A 26,185-nucleotide genomic window follows, 5' to 3' on the forward strand; every position below is an offset into this window, starting at 1 on the left:
TCTATTGTAAAACGTGTTTTCATACTTATAAATTATCCTTTTATTACTTTGAATATTTCAGTTTTTCAAATGAGACAATACTGGAGCTGTAAACTACTTCAGCCTCAGGTTCACCAATAAAGACAAACAGTATGATCCTGCTTGACTCTTCAGTTTGCATAGCAGGGAATCTTTGATATCCCTCTTTCTATATTACTGGATTCTTATGCAGTTATTCAGCCACATTGATCCCAAGATGCTTTCATGTGCAGTTAGTTTAGTTATAGTGACTCTACAATGCTATTCAGAATTAAGTTCTCTTACTGAAAATGTCAGCTCCATCTTTTTTTTTTTTTAAGCATATAAATTCTTCTGGGTCTCTTGGAAAGCCAGGTGCCCAGATAATTTTTCTAGTGACAAATTTTATCTTATTGATCTCTCAGCTGAATGTGTTTGGTGCTGATTCATTTTTCATGTAATTAAAAATAGATTTCTTTCACATTGTTGTGCAGAGAGAAATCACTATAGGATGCCATGGGCTGAAACTTTATGTTCAAAAATAAATGTTGGGATAGTGTTAGCTGCCTTCAGCCTGTATAATGCATCGTACTGATTCAGACTGAAGCCAATTTTTAAATTAGTTGTTGGAGGTGTAATTTAACAGTCATTTTAAGGAAGTCCATGGGCATTTTATTTGTCATTCAGTTGTGAATCAGTGTGTATCCTTCAGCCATGTTTATACAATTTTTTTCAAAAATACTAATTTGGTAAGACCTGTTATTCTTTACTGTGATGCCCTAAATGAACTATTATTGTATCGTGTATTGCTTGTTCATTTTTTTTTTTTTTTTCAGAATATAATAGGCTATTCTTCCTTCACAACTTGTTACTGTTGCTTGTTACTGTTCTTCTTTCTGGTTTTCATACGCCTTTCAGATTTCTCTCTTTTTTTTTCTTTTTTTTGGTGGAGATAAAGCCCTCATGTATAGAAACCTGGGACTATTAACAAGAAGTCTGCTTTCATAACTATTTGTTGCAGTTCTAGATGTGATCTGTGGACTACTTAAGGCTTCTGAGAACATGTTGAAAACTATATTCATGTATTCATGAGATTTTTTTTATGATTACTTAAAGTCATGAAGAGCTTGAAGAGCTCTGTGAATTTGTGGATTGTCTTTTTCTGTTGCTTTTCAATTCAATCAGATTTTCAGCTGTTACTGAGTGGTTAAAGAACATAAAGTTATTTAACTAGTTATCCAAGGATTTTGCCAGCATGTGAAGAAGTTCTGTGATGATGGAAAGCTGGCTATGCCATCATTCAGGTTACTCGATCTGTTCCCTTGGCTTTAGAAGACTGAAGTATTGCATGCTATTCACTAGTCTGTTGGTCTGTTGATGGAACAATTCTTAGAGATAAATTGCTATAGCATCTGTACCTGGAAGAATCATTTAGTTTGATCAGTTATGTTTTGGATCACAGTGAGACCAATGATTAAAGAAACCTGACTTTCAAACTTTTCCAGATAGGACTGTTGGAAAGCATTTCAAATACTGTAATTCCTTTATGTGCTTTAGTTGTGAAATATATCTGATTCAGATTATTCACTTATCCTTTGATTATGCTGTATGTAACATTTAAGGAAAAAACAAAACAAAAAAAACAGAGGTAACTGTCCTGTAGCAAACACCTACAACTTGTAGCTGGTATTTAAGGCCTAAAGTTGGGTGGCACTGTAATTAAATTTAGGAATAACTTTTTTTCATAGGTACTAGTGAATTTGGAAAGGCTGATTTAGTAATTTTGATACTGTACTTTAGTATTTTATAAACTAATGCAGTTCAGTCCTACCACAAAGAATTTTCTGTGTGAAGGGAAGCATCTTGAACTATACATGAAATGAAGATTCAGAATTTTGGAAAATATAACTGAATTGTTGCAGCAGTATCGAAGTCTACAGACTGAATTGGTTTAGAATATACGGGAAGATTGTTCAGAGCACACAAAGTGTTTTTCAGACTAACTCAGTATTTCTGCTGTAGCTTTTTCATTTATGTAAAATAAGTAAATATACAGATACCTGTGATAGGATTCCATAAATGTTATTCTTGTGTGGGTTTTTTTTGTTGTTGTTGTTTTGTTTTGTTTGTTTGTGTTTTAATCTTTATCTGAAAGTACTTCACCTTCTCTTTTAATTTTGTATAAAGATATACTGAAATGGAATTCCTGTTGTGTGGAAGACCAGTGTATGTGCACTGACAAATAATTTATCTTTACAGTTCACTCTGAGTCCTTATCCTCTAGTAGACCAAGTTGCAAGTGTAGGCTCACACACATATTTCAATATAATTTGTGTGGTCCTGTACTCTCATCTGGAATAAGGCAACTAAATGTCTCTGAAAGGAGACAAGGGGACTAACGTGATAGTTTGTTTCAGGGTCTGCTCCAGGCAGACAGTATGGTTGGATGTGGACTCTGGTGGTTGTGTATTCATCCCTCTGCTTTGGTAGTCCCCCAACACTACTGTAACAAACCCTGTGTATTCAGGTATTTCTGCACACCCTTATATTATGCTCCTGGATATGCAACTATATCTTATAAAAGTTCTAATCTCCTCATCTGTGTTATAGACATCATGTTATTTCAGTCCTTTTGAACTAAAGAAACCACACACAAAATAGTGATGCTAAGGTGACCTGGACAAACCACTGTGTGGTATAAAAATACAGCCTGCTCCTGGATGGCCTTGTAGAACTTGAATGGGTAAAGGTACCGTGCTTCTGTAATTAAAGCTTTCATTTAAAAGTATTGTAGTGCTGTAGAAATAATGGAGGCTATAAATATTGTCAGTGATATTATTTTGAAGTGTGCAGAAGCTCGGTGAAAAAAATTTAATTTCAGAAACATGAGTTTCTGTTCTTGATCAACAGAGTTTTCAACTTTGGAAAGCTGAAAGTACAGTAAAAAGGCTGTCATTCAGAAAGTCTCAATCTCTTGCATGTTCTACCTCTGGTACTTGTAGCACAAACTATGTTGTGTCAAAAATGTCTGCTTTCATCCAGAAGGTTGGTTGGTTGGTTTGTTTCTTTTTTTTAAATGTGCGTTACAGTATGTTGAAAGCTGTAAATGTGCAAGAAAATACATAAGATAAAATGCAAGGAGTGGGTATTAAGAGTTTTATTTAAATGTTTCACTTAAAGCTGCCTTTACAGGGAATTTGATTTTGAATCCCATCCCTCCTTCATTGGTAAAATGCAGTGGAGGCCCAAAATTTGCTGTAGAATTAAAGTGTGTACCTGGACTTTGGAGTACTTTTGGACAATTGTTAACCATTAGACTGGACTTATGATTAAGAATGTTAAAAACCAAGTAAAATGTGTAGTGTAGTTATTACATAAATAATCACTATAATTTTTTTTAGAGTTCAATTTGAAAGTGTTTCAAGGATGTATTATTAAAGCCCCAGGCAGCTTTACCTCCTATAATAACTGTAGTTTGAATTAAGTATTTTAGTAGTTTTGTTCCCAGCTTAGATTAATACACCTTTAGAAGTCAGCTGAATTTGCCTCACTGCTTGGTGGTCTACCTAATGTAGGTTTGTTCTTCCCCACCCCCTTTTTTTTTTCGCCCTGAGTAACTATCATAATGTGTACTACAATTTTTTAACTTTGCATTCACTTAATCATGTGTTCATTCCAAAGAAAAGTGCTGTTGTGTTTGCTCAGGGGCTTTTTGGTCCGTCTTACAGGATCTGGTTGTTCATAGTTGTATATGAAATTTCTTTTAGCTATAGTAATTACAGAAATAATCATGTCAGCTCAGTACCTGTTGCTACAATGTTGATGTGCTCTATTTTCAACACTGCCTTTGCATTTTAACTTTCAGTGTTTGGTCAGTGGATAGCAAATGTGAAGTGGCTAGCATGCTTGTTACAGTGATTAGCTGAAGAATCAGTTTCATGCTTTATTTTTTCTTCTGAACAGTAATGCTGCAGCCTTTTGACTATGACCCAAATGAGAAGAGTAAACACAAGTTTATGGTACAAACAACCTATGCACCACCAAATATTTCAGATATGGAGGCAGTGGTAAGTAAAAATGGTGTAAAATGACTGTTGTGGGTTTTTTTTTTCTTAAAAATTCAGGCTTAAGTGCAAATGAATCATGTTTTTTACAGTTTATTTTTGGAGAAGAACTGAGTTTTCTCTAAACAAGTGTGACTTCCATACATGAGTCAGTATTTTTAGGATCAAATACAAGCTCAGTTTTTAGAACTTGCCTAGTGAACTGGTTGAATGGAAATAGTAGTGAATCTAAGGTAAGATCAGTTCAGTGTTAAAATATGGGCATGTTGTACCTTATGTGCAGCTAATCTGAAGGGGATATACAGATTCTATTTGAAAGAATCAAGAGCATATTTAAACAAGCCTGAAGCTGTATGAAATGGGTGCATTTGGTTTGAAAAGTATTTAAGTAAAATGTTGAGTGGGATTATAATGAATTAAAACATTTGGAAGACTAAGATATGTCTCAGCAAGATAGAAAGTGGCTAAACACAGCACAAATGATAGATTTACTTTTTGGTTTAATGGAAGATGTTGTAGATTCAGTTCTTTGACAGGATTGGTCCCATGAAAGATCCAAAAGAAGATATTTAGGTTTGTGCTTGTTAGTTCAAAAGTAAGGGCACCTGTTTCTGATGTTACAAGCTGGCAGTAATGGCAAGGAAGCCTTCAGTTGTCAGAACATGCCCTTTAGGGTGTATGTGGGCTCACATAAGCATATATATTAAGGTGGATGGAAATGATGGATAAGTTTTTGTCTCCAGAGACTGTTTTAAGGAACGCCTGAGTTTACACTGGTATGTTCAATGTTCACTCAAGGCAGAGGAGGAGAGGGGAAACAAAGGATAAAGACGAAGTTTTATAAATCACTGAAATCTGCTAGACTCCTGCAGGTTTAGGCTCTGTCCCTCTTGGTATGAAGGCAAAGACTACCATGGAATCACTTTTTACTGGAAACAGTGGAAAACCTTTTAGATTTTGTTAAGCTTTTGAGACATGTAACAGGAAAGCGAACATCCTCACTTCCTTGTTGGTCTGGTTTACTTTTTCTAGTATGTTCTGATAGCTCTTGATTATGTGTGGTAAGCGAAGCGTTAACTATTTGGTGAGGATATAAAAATCCACTTTAGAAATACCTTTCAGATATTTCTGTAAGTATAGAATACTGAGAAACTGATCATGCAGAAAATTGGTAATTGTAGTTAAAAGTCACTGTACAACTAATGCCTCTGAAAAAAAAAAAAAACCCAACAACAAAAAAAAGGAAAGATATTATGAAAAACCTGGATATTCTAGTCTGTAAAATCTGCAATTCTAAGGTAACTTCAGAGGACTTATTGTTGGAAAAATTGCTGCAGACTTCAGATGAATCTCTGAGCCTAAACATTTAAGGCAACTACATGAAATGTATGCTTTGAAAGTTAATTGTCAGATGAGCAGAGAAATGCCAGCATATTTCACAATTATTTAAATATATTAATAACCATTAGAATTTAAAGTGGTTTTTATAAACAGCTTTGAAAAATTCTCTAGGCCCAAATTGTAATGTATTATGTAGTGAAAGGAGTGGTTAAAAATCTAAAATATGAAGATATAAAAAATTTACTCTGGAACTAAATACAGAGTCACTAAAAGGTGTCTTTCAATATTTTGTTTAAAATTGATGCTTCCAAGATGGGACATTTACCAAAGAGTGATAGGGCTAGAACTTTGTTCTTAAACCAACTCAGATGGTACTTGTTCCTCATTGTCTGTTAAATGAACCACCGTATTGTCCCCTCCCTATCCCCTACAAACCTCTGGATCCATCCTTGCATTCAATTTACTCGTTTCCATTTGCAGACTTAATTAACTATTCAAGCTTTCATTACTTCACAGTAGTCAAAGTGAATAAAAAAACATTATTCAGAAGCAAGTCTGAAAATTGCAGCTGGGGTAAGGATGGTATTAAGCTGTGTAGGAGGCAAGTACTAAGTGCAAGCTTATGAACTGTTCGGATATTTGCATGAGTCTGGCATGTTAAGTAACGATATTAATTGTTGTCTTAGTGGAAAGAAGCAAAGCCTGATGAGTTAATGGACTCAAAATTGAGATGTGTGTTTGAAATGCCCAATGAAAATGATAAACTGGTAAGTATGAAAAGAGTAAGAAACTGTCATACACTGACTGGTAGGATCTCACATAAATTTGTTTTAAATTTTTTTTTTAAACAGATTTGATTTGTTGATTAAATAGATTGTAGGAATTTGTACTAAATTAGACAGGAAGGGTGTTCAGTGTATAACTTATATGATTATATGAATCTTTGAGAACAGCCCATGTTGAAAGGAACCTTGAAATACCATCTAGTCCAACCTTTTGTTGGAAAGGGAACACCCTGTCCAACTGCATCTTAAAAGCCTCCAGCAATGGAGACTAGTGCCAAAGATTATTATCCTTTCATTATTTTTATTATTGATTTGCTTTAGCATTTTATTGCTGTCAGATTAAAAAAAAAATATATATAGTATCTTCAATGCTGCGCTGCATAGAGTGAAAAGTGCATGACATAATTTGCTTTTTAAAGTACTAAATGCTTTTCAATTTTAAAATGCTGTTTCTAATTCAGCTAAATTAGAAAAGGAAGTACTTATTAGAAATTAAAGCATGCTTTAGGAATCCTAAGTTCATTTTTAAAGATAGTGGTAAAGACAGATAATCAGACAAAAAAAAAAAAAAATTACCTCTTTCATGCTCTTGCCTTCAGAGAGAATCTATTGTAACTGTGTAGGAGATGAGTTTTATTGTATATAGACTGAAGATGTCTGTTTTGTGTTGCCCCATATTTGGAATAATAGTTAACTGTCAGTTACGTAGTAGAAGTGTTGCAGAATATGACTAAATTGTTACGCATTAGCATTTTTTTTTTTACCCTCATATTTGAAATTCTGATTTATGTAATCTTAATACTGTGTATTCTGAGTAGTTTGGGGATTATTTTTTTGGTGCTGCTTTTAGCATTGTGAATTAGAGTGCTAAAGTAAGATTTCTGTAAATAATCTGATTCATTTTATGGCCTTGACTTTTGTTTTTAGTACTGTCTATCTTTTACAGTAGTCTGCAAGGCATATTGGGAGAAAGTGGCATGAATGCATATAAAAACCATCTCATAATTTGCATGCATAAAGGGTCTCAGTGAAGGCTTCTAGCTATCCCGTAGCTGTCTTTGCAACTGCGCTTATGATAGAGGTTTTAGAGTATGATGTAAAGATATTTTTCAGATGGTATGTCAGTAGATTATTTTTGGTGGTTTGTTTTTTTCTTTTTAAAAGGCTAATTTATGAGATGCAGCCTTTTATTTCAGGTGTAAACTGCCTAAATATGTGTTAAATGATAAAACTGTAAAGGTTAAGCATTTATTATCAAGGCACTTTGTTGTCTACTTTCTGTGATTTTTATATTCTTATTAAGTTACATCTTAGATATTAGAAAAATTATACTTGTTTTTTAATTTTATAAAATGTATACTATAGTGAGGGAAATGTAGTGGATTTTACAAAACTACTGCCTCCTGTTGTACTTTCTTTAATGTGATATCTTCATAATATTGACTGTGCATTATATTCGTATTTTTCTGAGTAGCAGCATAGAGTTGCAAAAACCTGCTTTAGCTGTTGATTTAGTCAATCCCTTAAACCTGGCAATGAGAAATCTGCCAAGTCCTGAGTGTAAACCTCACCTGCTACCTCAGGATATACCTACTCCAGGACACAAGTATTTCACTCCAGTCAGCAACAGCTTTCTTCAGATGCCTGCCAGTCGTAGTCAGAGGACTGACATGAAGAAACCAGTCAGTGAGGTCAAACAGCTAAAGTGAAATTTCAGTGCTACTAAAGGAATTTGGTTCAGATAGCAAGCCAATTAAAAAAGCAACATATCCTGATCTGCTTACTCAGGATATAAATATGTCGGTATTTTAAAATCCACTTAGGAGTACCTGTGTAGGCTATCTATGGCTGCATTGCAAAAATTGTAAAATGCAAGTAGATGCTGTAGACCAAGTAACTGCTACTTGCATAGGAACTAAAGGAATTCTTTTTTAGTTGCTTTGTTATTACATGTATGTGTTTACTTTTTAATATGTTTTGTTACATTTAGTATTTACCTTGGGCTACTTTGGTTATGAAAGGGGCAGTAGTGGTGGTGGTCTAAATAACATAGCTGTGTAGCAAAGGAAGTAGGAATACAGAAGCCTGAATCTGAATGTGAGCTGTTTCTGAGTGTATTGCCGTATGAATGCTGTGTTTTTACAAATGGTAAGCTGGGCTATACAGTTGAATCCATTGTATTGTTAATGTCTGTGGAAGATCGCTGTATATTTTGGGCAGAACCATGGGAACTAGATTTTTAGTTTTATTTTTGAATTTTTTGCAGCTTTTTATGTGAATTTTCATTTGTATTCAAAATTAGTAATGTGTATTTTAGAGATACTGTGAGACTTAAATTCCATGTTTGTGCAATACTTTGTTTTCCTTCAGTAAGAGGTGCTGTAAGTGCAAAATTTTTGTGCTTTACGTAGTTCATATTAGTTTGTGACTGTTTTCTTTTTACTTTGTTTTGTTTCTTACTATTGCAGGTTTACTTTCTTTTATTTTTTTTTCTCTTCAAGTTCAAATCCTGTTTGTTGTATTTTATGCCATCTTTTGGATGCCTGTTGGGTCAATGTTAAGCAGCTAAAATATTAATTTTTGTCTCAGTAGTATGTAGTACTAAATGTAAACAGTGCAGTCTTCTCTTGCTTTTTAATATTTGAGCTAATCAGAATTGAACTGGTAATAGAAATCTTTGTTCAGATTACTGTACATATAAACTTCATTGAACTATATTAGTAGCAGGACTGTTTCCATTTTAAGCTGTGGATGATTTTTCTCTAGGTAAGTAAAATTCTTAAGTCATTCTTAATATTTGTAGAATGATATGGATGCAAGCAAACCTGCCCCAGTACTGAATACATCTAAGCAGGATGGACCGATGCCAAAATCACATAGTGTTTCACTTAATGATACTGAAACAAGGAAGCTAGTGGAGGAGTGCAAAAGACTTCAAGCAGAGATTATGAAGCTGACAGATGAAAATCGGCATCTGAGAGTAAGTTCTGCTTCCATGTTCATATTGAAGTGGCTTCGCTCTTCTTGATTTGTCTGGTTTGTAATTAGGCCAATAGATGTGTATTCCAGAAAGTAGATACAACTGTTAGAATGTCAAGATTGATTTGTAATATGATTTTACTGTGTACTATGTATTTTGAACTTTTCAGTGATTGAAACTTTGATTGTCATGAACGAGGTGCTGAAGCTACATAATTTTCTTCTGAAACGAAACGGTCATGTTTAAGGTGGTCTTAGTTACATTGAATTGTAGATACTGAATTACTGAATAGCTTTTACTAAAAGTGCATTATTATCCATTAAGAATGAGTAAATGAGATCCCAAGTAGTATCATTCTGTATGACAAATTGTCAGTGAACAAGAACATTTATTTGGCCAGAGGAGGTAAGGAAATGCGTGTCATTTCAGTAACCTGTAACTAGTGAACGCATGACTTCATGTGACTTTTCTATGTATTTGCTTTTGGGTATCTGACAATTTCATTGCCTGTGGTAGCCTGTTAAAGATCTATGAAATAATGATGTCTCCACACCTGTAATTCTGATGACATTGGAACATTTGGAGAAACACTATGCAAAGCAGATGTTTCTCCTAAACAGTAAGGAATTACTGCTATTTAATTCTGACACATAGTAAGTAAAAGCAGCGTTCTCTATTGTGCCTAGCAAGAATTTCAGAATCTTTCTTAACCCAGAGCACAGACTAGTGGATTACTTATGCTTATTTGAAATATTATGTCTTGCTATGTTTATATTTTGGATTTTGGTGTGGTGTAATGTTGGTAGTGTTTTTTAACTTTATTTAAATGTTCACCAGTAAATTTGGCCTTTGAGTTCAGTTTTTACAATTGTAAAGAAGATATGTTCATACGTTGTTTTTTTTTTTTTTTTTTCCCATCTGTGTTTTTTTCTTTTTCCCCCCTCAGGATGAAGGCTTGAGGCTCAGAAAGGTAGCGCACTCGGATAAATCTGGATCACCCACAGCTTTGGCCCTCAGAGATAATGGTTCTAATTCTCTTCCTTCACTTCTTGTTGTAATTGCAGCCATTTTCATTGGATTCTTTCTAGGGAAGTTTATCTTGTAGAAAGAATGAGTGAGAGAAGCATGCAAAATGCAGCTTCCTTTTTTTTTTTTTCTTGGCCAGAAAAAGATTTGTTTACCTACCACTTCATTGGTAGTATGGCCCAAGTGGCCATTTTTGTGTACAGCATCATAACAGGCTTTGCCTTTAATGATCTCGCACGGTTAGAAAACACAATCTGAAAAGACAAACTGTTCGGCTACTGGACAAAATTGTACATTAAGTCATCAATAGCAGGTGTCAGTTGCACAGTCAGGCCTTTATGAAAATTCATAAACAAAGAATTGTTCTTTCTTTCTGTGATTTTAATAAGAATTCAAAAATTGTTCAGAGTCTTGTAAATGTTATTTTAATAATCCTTTAAAATTTTATCTGTTGCTGTTACCTCTTGAAAAATGATTTATTAGATTGCTAATCCCACTCATTCAGGAATATGACAAGAGGTATTCCGGGGGAAATGGTGCCTCTTACTGTGTAAATTTTCTCCTTACCTTACTTTGCTAATATCATAGCAGAATTTCTTTCTTATTCCTTGTGAGGCATTGTCGAGAATTCTTCATCCTTACAATCCTGTCCCATAATATTTAACATTACAAAAGAATAAAATTGTTAACAGATTTTTCTGCTGGGTAGCCTGTTTGTGTGTGTCGTACTTTTAGAAGGGATTCCTAACAAGTTCATTGTTCATGGTAATTTGCTACTTGTAACAAATGGCTATTTTGAAGTTTATTTGCTTAAGTCTCTGGCTTAGACTGTTGTAATTGAAGCTTGGGGTGGGGGGTGGGGGGGAAGGGGAAGGTTTCCATTCCATTTCTTTTAAAATTGAACTGTTTTCTGGCTGCTTTCATCTACAGAGAGGATGGTTATCAAACTTGTTTTGGGACAGAATAATTTGGATATCCAGCAGGTACAATTACCAGACATGAATGTTTTTAATATATTTACAATTTGCTTGGATTGTGTGGGAGTGTAATAATCAACCTTCTGTTCCATCTGTGGATCTTCTGGGTGTCTTCCAGGAGTCAACATTATTCTTTGATTTCATAAGGGTACTTAATTCACATATACTAACTTACTCGGTTTGTAATTCTGTTTTAGCAAATACTCAGAAATGCAAGTTGAATCATTCAGACACCCATAGTGAATTCCATGGTGCAGAAGAGTTGGTATTTGCCGAGTGAGCCTCCGTTGCTCACTTTTTTGAAAATGAATATCATTTTTATGCAACTCTTGGCAGATCTACCTGTGTTAACCATGTATAGCTAAGTTTTAAAGAATGCATTTTTTGGGGGTCTGAAATGCTTCCCTGCACTTAATCTTATGTCTTGCCTCATCTCTGAATATGTCATAAAAACAAACAGTAGTATTGGAACAAAATATTATCTGTATTTCTGACTAAGCATAATCCAATACAGGGAATTACATGTAAACTGAAAAATTGTGGAAGGGGTATACTCCTGTAAGCAAAATTGTGTATGCTTTTGGACAGCTTGACTTGATGTGGTGCAGCTAAGTGTGTTAGACCTTGGTATATGCACACCTTATGTAGCTGAGAAAAATGTTCTGGAGAAGATGTACGTTATCTTGGTTGCCTTTGATTTATAGTGATTTTTTTTAAAAAAGAAAACTATAATTACATCATGTTCTGTCATTGCTCTCTGTGATAAACTTTTTTTATAAAGTCTTGCATATGTGCAAGGAAGATGATGAAGAAAATGCAAATGCTGCTTATCTTTTCACTTAAGCATGCAAGCACAGATGTTTCCAATTACTTGTACCAGTGTCTGCATTCAAGTCTCCTTCCATCGCAGTGACTGGAAAAACTATGTTAAGGTCTTGATTATTTTGGTTCGGCTGGTTCAGAATGGTATAATTCTGATTTTTTTTTTTCTCTAACAGAACATTGCCACATCGGACTTTCATAGCCTGTTCCAAACTGATTACATGGAAAATAATGAAAGCAATAGTATGCAGGATGTCATTTGCTTCAGATGGAGCAGTCATTCCTGTATTGAAGAGGGGTGGGGGGTGGCGGGAAATCCTCTGCAAGACCTTAAAATGTTTACAGCATGATGTACGGAAGTTTCCAGGGGTAGCTAGCACTTTCAGAACTTGAGAGCAGAAAAAGGAGTCATTGCTCAATGCAGCTGACTCAGATTTTGCTGTCTGGCAGCAGAAATAAGGTAAAATTAATGATAAAATCAGATTGAAGTAACTTTTTTCATAAATAACAAACAGGTGGTGGTAAAACTTGGTCATGGTTTAAGTAATGTCTTCAAAGTGAAAATGTACAGCGGTCTCGTAACCAGTGTACTTACTAATGGTATAAGGAGACTGTCTTGGTTTCCAGTAATCCCTTCATAGCTGTATATAAAATGTAATGCTAAAACTATTTTGCTCTCAGGAGTCACTTTGGATGAGATCAACTGTATTCAGTGAACTATGTAATACGGATTAAATTGTTTGTCTTTGTTCCTGAAATGGTTAGAACTTCTTGCTTTGTCTGCCTGCTTACTTGTGTATGTAAGCATGGGGAAATACAGTCTCTCCACTGCTCCTAGTGATACGATCAGATGATGATGCCCATAAAGTCATGTGAGGGTCAATGCATATCTTCAGTTAAGTATGCATCGCAGGTTGCTCTTGATTTCTCAAAAGGCCAAGATATAGAACAAGTATACAGTATCAAAGTAGTATTTTAAAGTTTTTATGAATATAGCACTTTAAAAAAGAGTAGTATGATGGTTTTTGGGGAAAAAAAAATCCTAGTTTAAATAGAAGATACAGCTTCTGTAGTAGTTCTGGGCACCAAATTTAACCCACTTAAAATATATATATATGAAGTTAATTTAAGAAAAAGTTATTTGTATCAACACACAAGTTACTTGTGCATTTCTAGGCATTCTCTAAAAGCTGTTGACAAACACTGTTGCCCAGGCTTGCATGTTTCTGCTGCTGTGATTGAAGCCAATTTATCTATAAGAAGCAACCAAACACTAGCTTGTAACTTTATTATTCTCTTGGGTGGAGGGAGGATGGAGGGAGGAGGTGGAAGGTAACATGCTAAAAAGGAAAAGACAAAGTCAATAAGCAAAACTTATCTTTCAGGCCTTCTTCAAAGATACTAAAAGTTGCAGTGTTAATAAACCATTAAAAATGTAGTAGTGTCCTTTCTATTTTGGAACTTCTCCCTGGCTATGTACATTCTGTAGTCTGCAGATACAGAACAGGTGTATTTAGTCCGCCTCGCAGGTGGTGGTACTGCTAGTAAATGACATGATGCTGCCTTGGATGAAGATGTGTGTTGAAGAGCAGGTGCCTGAATCTAGGCAACACTGAGGATGCTGATGGTTTGTCAGATTTCTAATAGTCATTGTGACAAAAGAGTTTTTTTGGAGTCTCTAGGTATTTGTGCTTGAACTGACTTGCCAGGGCAAATGGAATGAGAGCTACGCAGTTACGGAGCAACCCTAATAAACATTTACTGTAGTGTTGAAATGCCCCACTCTTCATGTTTGCAGGTGGGATTGACGTTTTGTCAATTCTGATTGACATTCTGATTGATATGCTCATCCCTCCAGCCACATCACTGAACATAACAGTTCACCACTTCTCTTTCTGCGCTGGTTGCTGTTGAACGGCTTTGCGAGGGGTGGCCTGGAAGGCATGTCTGTGTGTAGCACTGACCACTGCTGGCAGGGAGGCTCCGTCTTTGCTGATCTTGAGCTTCTGTGGCAGCTTTAGACTGGTGGCACACATAAATGTTGGAGAAGATGGGGAGCTAAAGACAGGAGTCAGTTTTAACAAGGGTTTGAGGTCTGTAGGAAGGTCTGAAACTAATGACTATTAAATGAGATGAATTTATTTCCTGTCCACGTTTCTTTTACAGGGACAGTCAAATAATGTAACCCACATATATGATCGAAGTTGGTCTGTTGTGGTTTTCTTTTTGCATGCAGGTTGCATATGTTTAAGAAGAATTGCTGATGCTGACTGGGATGCATAAGCAGAGGTAGTGATGGTGTCACCTTGATTTATTTGCCCTTTAAGTGACAAATGGCTATGTATAAATGAGGTCTTGTGCAAAAGCAAAACAATTTATTCTTTTATCTAGCTTTCTCATTACTGCTAGATGGTAAGATCAGTGCCTGTTCCTCATTTGCTGGGACAAGGGCTTATGTTTTTGTGTGGTGAACTGGATGTGGAAACTGCTTTGGATGAAATCTACTTCATTCCCTACAAATTATGTTTTAACTAAATAGTGGTATAAGCATCTCGCACCATCTTACAGTGCCATTTTACTTAAAGCTTGGTACCAGTTTATGTAATGTTGATAACCCTGCCAGCAGGGTATCGAACCCTTGTTTATACAGTAGCTACTTCTGTTGGTGGCAGTGCTGGAATGCTGCTCTTCTCCTCCATCTTCTTTAGAAAAGATTTAAAGGGTGTTACGCTATCCAGACAGAGAGGTGTGGGACAGACAGCTGTTATTATAGATAAGCAGTCTGATCTTGGGCACTTGACATAAATGAAAAATTAATTGAAAGGTGACTGACGTAGTTGTCCTTTTAAACTTGTGTATAAGAAAAAAGTGTTGCGAGATCGGGGTTTTTTGGGGGTGGTATTGTTTTTTTTTTGGTTTTGTTTTTCACAGGTAGTTTGCTTATCATCCAAGCTCCTAAAAAAAAAAAAAAAAAAGAAGAAAGAAAAAATCGCCATAGTCTGGGAATAATGGTTTCAGGATGTTCTTGAAAGTTTTTACTAATGCTGGTGCAGGTTCATGTGCGTAGCTGAATTCAGAGAGATTGTCACTGGTGATCAATGTCTAGGCTCTTCTCAGAGTGGGTAGTAATTAAATAGCAATCTTTGTTACTGTCTCAGTCTGCTTGGTAGGGATGGCTTATCCTGGCTTTAGAGATACCTGAGGCACAGATGTTGGGACAAATGATTGGGAAGGGATAGTTTAGGCACAGCCCCTGTTCTCTAGCACGCACTCCATCCCGTTTCTTATCAAGCCTGCCTTGAACCTTGCTTTGAGACTACGTAGATTGTGCTCACTGGGATTGTAATACTTGACATTGTAGGGGGGGAAGATGCTAAACATTTGGGCATGTTGTGTTTGTAGTGTTGGAATGTGAAAGTGTGTCTGTGTTGCAAAGAAACTTCTGTGGAGCCAGTGCTATTTGTACTTTTCGAGTAAAAGAACACAAACAGTCCTAAATCTGTACAACTACCCTGTTAGTGGTGGTATATGTTGCTCTACCCACAGGAGTGGCAAAGTATTTTTCCACTTCGATAGTCCAAATACTGATGATAGACAGCTATGCTCTGATTTTCAGAGGCACTTCTTCAGCAGAGTCAAGTACTTTTTTTAAAACCTAAACATGTTTGAGTCCTGCAATAGCAGACTCTTACAGAGGTTAAATCCACTGATGTGTTTTCACTTAAAATTAGTAAATGCTTTGCTGTTACTACTGCTTTTCAGACTGCAGTACGCTTCTGCACAGGTATGAGGACTGGTTTGAGGAATATTAATGTTAATCTAGTAGTTAATTATAAAGATGGTGCTCTATTTCTTAGCGGTTCAGAGGCATTGCTTTAAGACATTATGTAGGACAATAGTTTATAGAACCATGTTTTGGAGAGGTTTAAGAGGAAAGCCTGCAGAAAACAAAACTTGAACTCTGGGTCAAATAGAGAGACGACCCTGTGGAGCTGTAGTTGGAGGTACTAAAGTGTGCAGCTTTGATAGTGGAGTGGTTCACAGAAGGTGGGAGCTCATGTGGTGGCTAATTTTCCTTGATTGCCGTAATCACCTCAGGTTAGTTTAAAATTTTGAAATTGAGATACCTGCCCTACATTTTGGGAGTGGTTGGTGTCAAGTGAAGAAGAGGGGAGTATGGTACGAAGAGGAGATGATCATGAGAAGAGTGAGATGGACTGCTCCAGAAGTGTCTCTCTTGATGGCTTTGTCTTCCCAGTGCAGCTGGGCTGTTAGAAAGGTCTGTACATGCTGCCTTCTCCTCAGATGTGTACTGGAAACTGCTGTGGTGTTCTCCAGGAATGGGATTTTTTCTCCAACCTCAGGGTGTAAAGCCTCAAACAGCATGACCTGTTTTGTAAACAGGAGAATGATAGGAGGATTTTCATTGTATTCATGCCAGGGATTGTGTAACTTGAGATTTTCAGTGCAGACTTCAACTTCATGGCACTGCTTTCAGACTTCACATTTTTTGTGTAATGCCTTGACATATCTTAGCCCTTGGGCCTCACATTTCATGTCCCAGCTTCAAGAAAATCAGAACAGATTGCTTTCCTGATTAGGTGAAATTATCTCTTCATCCTGCCTCCACAGGAACCAGATTACAATGGCAAGGGAAGGTCAGTGTATTTGTGGAAAAACTTTAACTTCTTAAAGAGACAAGGTTTATGTGGTCAGAGCATCTTTGTGCTTCTTCTGCCTGTGTGAATCTGAAATCTAATACAAGCCACATTTGATAGAGGTTGATGTTTCACAAATACCAACTACCTCCAATTACAGGAAAATTAGAGTTGAGATGAAAGACATTTAAATTGGTGCTCCCATCCAGGGCAAGCCTGCACAGTGAGCTGGAGAGATACCTGTCCTGCTTGCTGCTGTTTGACCAGTTAGTGCTGGCGTGCTTGCCAAGCTGTCGGCATGGGCAGGGATCAGGGATCAAACACCCCGGCTGCTGCCGGCGGTATCCCAGCACTTGTCAGCAATGTGGGTGGGAGCCGAGTGGGTTACAGGGGAGCAGGTCAGCAGGCATGGCGAGGGAAAACGAGCTGTCACCAGGGTAAGCTCGTGGAAGGTGTGTGGGGTGGGAGCAGAGCTTGGTCTACCTGGAGGCAGGAAGGGAGGTGGTGCAAGAAAATTGCTAAGTAGCAGGGTCAGAAATGCTAAAAGTTGGAATAAAGTATAACCCTGCATGTATTCCACCTCACTTCTGTGACCTGCTTAGGCACTTCAGAAATACTAATGATTCAATGATAGCGTGTCCAAAGAAAGGCGACAGAGCTGGTGAAGGGTCTGGAGAACAAATCCGGTTAGGAGCAGCTGAAGGAACTGGGGTTGTTTAGCCTGGAGAAAAGGAGCATGAGGGGAGACCTTAGCGCACTCTACAACTACCTGCACGGAGGTTGTAGCAAGGTGGGTGTCGGTCTCTTCTCCCACATAACAACCGATAGGAGAAGAAGAAACAGCCTCAAGTTGTGCCAGGGGCAGTTTAGGTTGGGTATTAGGAAAATTTCCTTCTCCAAAGGGGTTGTTGAGCACTGGAAGAGACTGCCCAGGTAGGTGGTTGAGTCACCATCCCTGGAGGTGTTTAAAAGATGTGCAAATCTGGTGCTTAGGGACATGGTTTAGTGGTGGACTTGGCAATGTTGGGTTTATGGTTGGACTCTGATCTTAAGGATCTTTTCCAACCTAAACAATTCTATGATTCTGTGGTTGCAAATGGATGAGAGCGGGAGTCTGATGTTCAGAGTAGCCGTAACTGAGCTCAGAGATTCTCTTAGAGCAGTGATTAAAAAAAAAAAAAAAAAAAAAAAAAAAAAAGCTAGTTGTGGTTTTGTAAGTCCAATTCTAAAGGTATGTAGGAGTTGGATTTGTTGAACTAGAGGTGTAGAAATGAAGCAGCTAATCAAAGGTAAATGTTTTGAGCAAGATAACCAGCAGCATATGGGCAGGGGCCTCCTGATCTCCTTGGCTGCTGCTGTGGGAGCGCAGCAGAGAAAGCGCAGTGCGTGACCCAAATCCTCCGGCGCTCTGTGCGCGCAATGCGGCTCGTTAGCTGAGCCACACAAACATTAATTCCCCTGTGGGCAGACATAATAATAGGGTTATGCAAAACCATTGCGTGTGTCTGTGTACATTCATATTTACGTCTGATTTGTGAACACAGATCTTTCTGGGGTGTCTGTGTGCCAATATGCAAACTGTTGGTTACAGTGGACTGGGTGGGTTACTATAGGACTTTACGTTGTATCCTATCTTTGTAATTGCCTCAGTTGCTTCTTACCCATTTTCTTCCTTTAACTGCTCCTAATTTTCAAGTTACTTTAGAACTGCTAATTTTGAAGGCAACTGGGTGCAGAAACACTTCCTTCATTCTTGCCAAATGGGAACCATCTTGTCCAAAACCCCCTCCTCAATGCACGCTGAGCCTCTGCGAGTATTAGAGACCTTCAAAGAGAATGAGGCTTAATCAGGAGGATGCTGACACAAGGTGAATTTCCAACACGCAGGAATGTTTGCTACTGCTTTTGTGAAGTACAAAGATCTCAGCTGTCAATGCAAAAGCATTTTTAGATTTAAGAAATGTAAATTTAGATTTTTAGGAATTAAGCTATTTTTATAGGAAATCCTTTCCAATCTCATGCCTAGTGGCCTCCAAGTCCTCAATGCTCCCTTTTGTGTACTATACATTGATAGTTATCTCCTAGTCCTGGACGGAATCATGGAAGCTAAAGCACTTGCTCTTGTAGCAGGATGAGCCAATAAGAAACTAAGATTTAAAATGACAGTGCCTGTCAAAATTTAGTAATATTTTTCAGCATATATAGTGTATTTGAGAGTTTATGTACTCCTGGAGCAGTTTCAGTGAATGTATGGTAATTATCATTAAAAATTCTGGTAATTCCATATATAAAGTACTTGCATCTGAGCTGTATATCTACATATATGTATCATTACAATTTTCAGTTCAAAAATATATACATTTTTGGATAGATTGGAATATGCTGGAGCAATGCAAGGTTTACAGTTTAATAGTATTTTCCTTCTAGTATTAATTTAAAACATGCAGAAATGGTTGCTACAGCTTAGACCATGCAGTCGTTTCCCCGGTATCCCGTAAGGAGCGTGGAGGAGGGATGCCTTTAGAGCGAACTGTACAGCCTCAAACAGTTTTGCCCTGACTGTACAGCACTGGGCAAGCAGGGAGGGTCTGCGGGGGAAAAGCTTCATTTCGGTGCTTCTTAACTCTTGAAAGCCTAACTTCAGATTTCTTCTGAGTGTAGTTCCCGTGATTTATCGCTCCCGTGGATGGCGTGCCCTTCGGCCGTGGGGAGAGCATCACGCGGAATGAAACCGCACTGTTAGTCCGACCCTCGGGGAAGACTTGTGAAATGTCTTTCAACAGATGCGTGCGGGTCTTTATTTGGCCTCCTTCGCTTTCCCACTCCCCCTGGTGACTGTGGGACCGGTGGGTTTTGGGTGGGCAGGCGGGCGGGGAGCGGTGGCTGAGCCGGGCTTAGCCGCCAGATGGCAATGTCCCCTCGGCTCCCGGCCCGGGCGGCCGCTGCTCGGGTTCCTGTGTCTCTCTTGGTAGAGCTGAAGCTGTTAACAGTGTTTGCTGGAAGGCAGGGTTGCTTCCAGCAATGCCTTATGGAGGGCTGTTAATCAAGCTGATGTCTGTCTGTTGTTTTGATTATCTTCGAGGGTCTTCAGGCTACTGTTTGGTGCTAAAAGTGATCCAGGAGCTGGGCGCTTACTTAAAGAAATTTGTAATGCATGTGTCTGTCTAGCAAGTGTCTGTTCTCTGGATGGATGAAAGCAGATAGGTCTGATCCCAGGCTGCTTCTGTAGGTGGAATTGCAGAATTCAGCAGAGTCAATCTAGGAGATCTAATGCCTAACAACTCCCAAGTGTAAACTTTTTTCCCAAACTTTTTAAATTTCTTTGAAGACAGCACTATCCTGTGCAGTTGCTTTCTCATTTTCCAATAGACTGTCTTGGAAATGGCAGCAGACAGGGACCGATGTGGTTCCCATGGGAAAAGGATGTTGGGAATCATGTCTGCCTGCTTTGAGGCAGCGATCACAGGCAGCTCCCATTACTGGAAGTCACGTAGGAATTAATTACTGACCTCGGGCTTGGTAGCACCATAGCTAAAATCCATCCGATGGTCTGGTCCTATACCCCAGAGCAGAATTGTAAAGAAGGGGTGGGGAGAAGGTGCCTGATAAATAATTGCTCAGGCCGACAGCGCTGTTTCCTTAGCTATTCAGAGTGCTTGTGGTTTGATTCCTCACAGCCATGTTTGTTTCTGCCTGATTCAGCAGTGGAGTAGAAATTATGTTGCTTCATTTCCTTATTATTTATTGCTGGCAGCAAATAGCAATTAAAAAAATCAACAGTGATTGCACTAGAGAAGACAACTAGAAGGAAAAATTCTTGGCAATTACTTGTAATAAGAGGGAAAATTGTGGAAATTCAATGAAAGTATGAAATTCAGAATGAGTGGTGCTGGTTTTTATTACTTAACCTTCTCTGCTCTGTCAGGAGTGAGTAAATTATGCCACACAGAACCTATTTATGCCTGAATTCATCCGTACCCACCACTTTGCATAGAAGGGAGGCCACTTCTTCACAGGCTGTGGCTACTGCATTCAGAGTACCTTGTAATTTAGGGCATGCTTCCTGAAAACCGAGCTCATCTTTCAGGGATCTCCTGAGTCACTTCTGAAAACTCAGAAATTGGTCAACTCCAAAGCTTTTGATGGTGGTGGAAGCCTCATTGACTGCATTTCACCTCTTCTTTCTGTGTGTAAGTGAGGCAGGAGTGAAACTGTGCAACACTGAGGAAAAATGTGGCTTGCTTGGTTCCTTCTTGGTTCCTTTCGGGTTTTTCTTCCTTTTTAAGAAATGTGTCCTTTCTAATCCCTCCCTGCTCTCTCCCCCAGCTTGTAGCCCTTAAAGCAAGTGAGATACAGTAGCGAAGCAGTAATGCTGGTTTGTTTGCTTACATCTGTTGTGGTTTGAGCCCAGAGGGCAACTGGGCACCACACAGCCGCTCACTCCCCCTTTTCCCCCCAGCACTGAGAAAGAGAAAATAAGCAAAGGCTTAGGATCTGAGATAAGGACAGGGAGGGTTGAATCACCCAGTGTGGTCATGGGCAAAAGAGAGACCCATTAGGAGAAGAAAAAAAAGAACATAAATTTAATACACTGACAAGCAGCAACACTTATCCGAGTAAGCTGACTTGGAGCCAGAGGAGCTTTGAGAAGCTTCTTACAGGGGCCACCACTGTAGCACCCTCCTCTGCTTCCACAAACCCCACCACTCACTCAAACCCAGGACATTCTCATTTATGAAAAATACTTGGTTTCTGTTGAACCACACCCTTTGTCCTGACACAGCTGCTCTGACCGTACCCTTCTTGCAAGCCAGCACCATCATTACTCGCTGGGCACTTCCAGCTCCCATTTTATTTGAAGGACCTGAAGATGTGCTGTGAAACCCAAATCATCCTAGCTGTTTTCATCAGAGCTGTTTCTAGTGATGTGTTTTCTTGTGTATATAGCAAGAAGTGAGCTTTTCTGTACACAGGTTACTCAACGGAAGGATTTTTGGTTATAACTTTCCAAGACTTCTATAATTTTTTACAGGTAGAAAGTCAACAGAATAGAAAACCTAACATATATAGGAGGCAAAAAAAATTCTTAATATTTCAGTTAGGCTTTTTTATTTCAATCGTTTAACAAGTGCTTAAACTTCCCCGGCAGTTTAACCTGGAACATAGCTGAGAAGAAAAATATCTTCTATAACTTTACAAAAATAAAAATATTTTTCTAACAAAAATAATCCTGCACTTTAAGCAAGCACACTCCAACTCAAGCAAGACAGACATTATATCTTAAAATACGGACTTCTGTTCAGAGAAGTGACATTCTACCCTAGGGCAGCAGGCACAATATGTAAACGGTATGGAAACAGAGTGAGAACACTTGTTCTGATTTTTTTGATCCCTTTTGTCCTGTTAAATGGAACTTGTTCAAATAATTTACCCAAGAACGTCTTCAGGCTAGCATTTCTTCTGTCAGATGGTTCTGTGAGTAGGATATTACTTAGGGAAAAAACTTTCACCTGTCCTGGCAACATTGGCAGTTACTGAAGATGCCAACATTAATAATTCCTTTTTTTTTAAAGCTTCTGCATTTTGGTATGGGACAGATCACTGTTTGTAGGTCTTCCACTGGTAAAACACTTGCCATTTACCTTCTTTAGCAGCCAGAGCTGCCAGCACATGAGGTCAGGTTGGAGAATTAAAATGGATGGAATATATTTTGTCACAAATGCATACAGTGCTGTGCAGCACTTTAATGTGTGATGAAACCAAAAGATCAGGGAAGCTTAGCTCCTAGTTTTGTGCCTGTAACCAAGGAGAAGCCTTGCAGAGAACATGGATTGGCAAATAAACTATGCACTCTGAAGACTTACATCTTTGCCCAACTTGACTTGTTTTAGCTAATAGAAAAATAAAAAAAAAAGATGTATAGGCACACGGAGGGAAGCTGGTGCAGCATATGCTAAGAACCCAGATCATAGAAATGTTTCTGGTCAACACTACAAATAAAGTATAGGAGTCCCCAGTCAGATTTCTTGTAATGCAATATGAAGGCCTTTTTCAAATACTTCCTTTTTAACTATATGATAGGAAAAAAAAAAAATATAGTTCTTGTCCAGTTTGTACATTGAGTCATGTTTGCATTTAGTGTAACCGTAAGCCTTGGAGAACATAGACCTTTGCAAGTCTGTGATTCAAAACAGTTGAGACATTAATGTGTTTTTAGAGGTAAGAACTAGACAGGTCTTTCTCTTTAAACTGTTGTAATATTTCTGACATTAGTCAATTTACAGAAGAGCCACAGAGCACTAATAAAATGTAGATCATTGCCTTGATGAATATAGAACATTGTGCTGCAGAGCAGTTCCTTTGCTCTCTGCTTCAATCCTGCATCACAAGCATGTGCAGATTTCAGCTGGGACTGACTGAGTCGTGGGTGGCACTTGCACAGGGGACAAACAGGGTCCGACAACTCCTAACAGCCATTGATACTTCTTTAGAGATAGGACCACCTCATGTGGGAATGGTTGATGGTGGTGGAAGAAGCTTGTCCTGTGTGACCTAAGGAACATCATGTCACACCCATCCTCATTATACTAACGTGAATTCACTCATGCCGCTAGGTTTCAAACAGAAGTCAGAAACAAAGCTAATATTTAAGGGACTTACTTGGCTGTAATAGCTCAGTAACTCAGTTGGAGATATGCTGGTGTCAGTCTGCTGAATATAAAACTCAAGTCTAGCTAGAGAAAACCAAACTCCATCCTGGTTCCTAGCTTCTCTTTTGGAGGTGTTGTGTCGCTTTCTTGGCCCTCTAATTAAAACTGCTCCTGATGTCTCCCTAGCAGCAGCTGATGCAGAACTGTCTCTTCAAGTAGGTTTGACTATGTGGAGCAGAAAGCCATCAGGGCTGCTGTTGTTGATAAGGCTTGATTCATCATGGTGGGTTGGCTTTCAGCTCCTTCCAGCAGGCTGAGGAGGATCTGATATCAGATGGATGGATGAACACTTTCTCTGGTGACTACCGAGCCATCCTGAGCTCCATTCCTGACTCTTAATGAGTTTTCCGTGATTTTTCTATTGTCTGAAGAAGAAAATATGAAAGATATGATCTGACCTGGCAGTGAGCCCATGATAGTGTTCCTTCTCCCCTTCCTCCTGCTGTATCAAAACCAGGTGAACCAATTTTGTTCTGACTCAGAGGAAATTCATATCCAAGGCTGATACAAGCTTGGAAAAACTGTCAAGAAGGCACAGACTTTGAGGAGGTAGGGAGCCTGAGCATAGCCATTTGCTGCTCGACTGGCTTTTTCCTGCTGTTTTTTCTACCAAAGCCCATGCTGTTGCTATGTTTCCAAAGGATGCTTTTGCTATAGCAGACAGTATGGAGACTCACCTATGTAAAGCTGAAAGACCTTAATTAAAGACTTGTACTTTGATGTTGAAAATAACACATGAAAGGCTTTTTTCTCATGTAGTCCTGGACTGGACAGCTAGAAGCTGCTGATCCTGATGAAGAAACACTATGACCTTACGCCTTACGCTTCTTACACAGGTTCCTGCTCTTCCTGTGAGCCAAAATACATGTGTATATCAGTAAAAGCCACAGTCCAAATGCCACAAGGTCAAGTCATGCCCTCAGCTCGCTTCCCATTAAAGCAGGGGAGCATCTGCGTACCTCCTTGCTGGCCTTGAATATCTCCCCTACTACCTCCAGAGTCTGCTATGCTTCACATTAGCGCACACAAGGATGTATTTGCCACTGGGGGAAACCCGAGGTTTTCCAGGGCAGACTCTTGTTGAAGAATGCTCTCTGAGGGCCGGATAGCCACCTTCCCAGCAGTGTCTCCCCAAACCAATGCTGATTTCAGCTCTGTGAAACCGTGGTTTGTGTTGGGACAGTCCAGCAAGGAGAAAAGGGGTGGCTGCATTTGCGCAACTCTTGCTCGTCCCTCGGTTAAGACTGGGCCGGTCTCCCTCCATCAGATGGTCATGCATCTGTTTCCAGCTGCTTTCGTGCTCTACTAGGGGACAGGGTGTGCTTGCTGCTGAAACCCCTTACTTGTTCCTGTATGAGGTCACATCGCTAAAAATATGCTGCTAAATAGGGCTGCGAAACATGTTAGACCCCACTTGCTTCTTTACTTCAGCCACCTGGCTGACAAAATCCAAGGCACAAATACTGCACACGAAGTATGTAAGGCCTCGGGCATATGAACAGAAGTCGTCCCTGCAGCCTTGTATCGGCAGCTTACCTGCACGGTGTGCATCCAACGGAAAAAATACTGTTTCTGTCTGGTTTTAAGGGGGTTTGGTTGTAACTACTCGCTAGATACAAAGGGAGGCCTCAACGCTTACATAGCTAAGGAAGTTGAAGGAGAAAATATTAAACCACTGATTATTTTTACAACTTAATGATTGTAAAAATAGCTTAAATTACTTAGAATTTTTTTTTAGTTAGAGGTATCAACCATTTAGCACTGTCTGAATGGAGGGCTGTTGATTTGCTGTTTCTTTTTGTGTTACAAGCTGTGAGATAATGATAGGATAAATCTTTGTGGGTTTCCTCCTTATATGCATATCTACATCAGAGCTGTGATAGTCAGAGGGGGAAGCTGCAATCACAGTACTGGCACAACACCCGAGCCCTTCCCCAGAGCTAAATTCTGATGAGAAACCTGGTGTTGGGGAGAAGAGTACCACAATGGTAAGATGGCAGAGACGACTGTAGCAGGATCATAATGTTCACCCCAGCAGTTAAAAAAAAAATAATAAAAGGAGACCCCTCCCTCCCCCCAAAAGTCTGCAGTCCTAAAGTGCAATTACTTCTGTGCAGTCATGTCAGGCCAGGGATCAGACTGGATGAAGTTCAAAGCACAAACATCAAACGAGTGCCGTTCGGGATTCGAGGAGGAGGGGGGAAGTAAGGAAAAGAACAACAGTTCTCAGGCATTCAAGTGCATCAAGAAAATAAATGTCCCTTTCTTTCAGAAGAAAAACAACCCCCAGTCTGGTAGAATCCTGGCTTTGTAGTCATGAAAAATAAGTTTTTTTCACTTCTAGCTGAAAATGTCCCAATATGACACAGTACAAATAAACAACACCAAAGCAAGAGCTGGGGCACTGGGATATTTTTCCGCTGCCCTGCTGCTATACAGCCTTATTTTATTCTCCTCTGGTGACTCTTCAGGTCTGGGTACTGATGAAGCACACTGAATTAAAGGCATCTGGTAGGAAGTGGCTCTCTTCTCCGGTCGGTCGGGGCTGGACCCGTCGCTCGGTCTCTGGCCGTTGTACAGCAAGTACCTGCCCCGGGCGTCCTGCTCCATTTTGAAGATTTCGTACTCAGTGTGAGGTAGGCGGATGCCGAGCGCGATGCAGCCGTTTGTGTGGGTGACGTCTTGCTGAACCCCAACTTGCCAGGACCCCTGTGCTCCGCACTCGTTCCCGTTGAAGACGTTGAGCAGAGAGGCTGTGGATATATCCATGGGAGTGACCTTCATGTGATTTACTGCGGGAGAGGAAGAGAGGAGCTGTCAGCAGA

At 39.0% G+C, this 26,185-nt stretch overlaps 2 protein-coding genes across 2 annotated transcripts in view; one reads left to right on the top strand and one right to left on the bottom strand.

The window, feature by feature from the left end:
• The window catches only part of VAPA (VAMP associated protein A), a 37,624-nt gene extending 24,874 nt beyond the window's left edge, over positions 1–12,750 (top strand). Inside the window, exons 3-6 of the mRNA XM_042798224.1 lie at positions 3,961–4,064; positions 6,089–6,169; positions 8,991–9,167; positions 10,114–12,750. Coding sequence (XP_042654158.1) covers positions 3,961–4,064; positions 6,089–6,169; positions 8,991–9,167; positions 10,114–10,272 — 521 coding nt within the window. The 3' untranslated portion in view covers positions 10,273–12,750. The remainder of the gene's footprint in view (positions 1–3,960; positions 4,065–6,088; positions 6,170–8,990; positions 9,168–10,113) is intronic.
• An 8,992-nt stretch (positions 12,751–21,742) lies between these two features.
• Positions 21,743–26,185, bottom strand: part of APCDD1 (APC down-regulated 1) — a 32,485-nt gene continuing 28,042 nt past the window's right edge. The window contains exon 5 of the mRNA XM_042798223.1: positions 21,743–26,152. Coding sequence (XP_042654157.1) covers positions 25,701–26,152 — 452 coding nt within the window. The 3' untranslated portion in view covers positions 21,743–25,700. The remainder of the gene's footprint in view (positions 26,153–26,185) is intronic.

The sequence above is a fragment of the Tyto alba genome, unplaced genomic scaffold, assembly GCF_018691265.1.
Source record: "Tyto alba isolate M040663 unplaced genomic scaffold, T.alba_DEE_v4.0 Super-Scaffold_27, whole genome shotgun sequence".
Taxonomy (NCBI): Eukaryota; Metazoa; Chordata; class Aves; order Strigiformes; family Tytonidae; genus Tyto; species Tyto alba.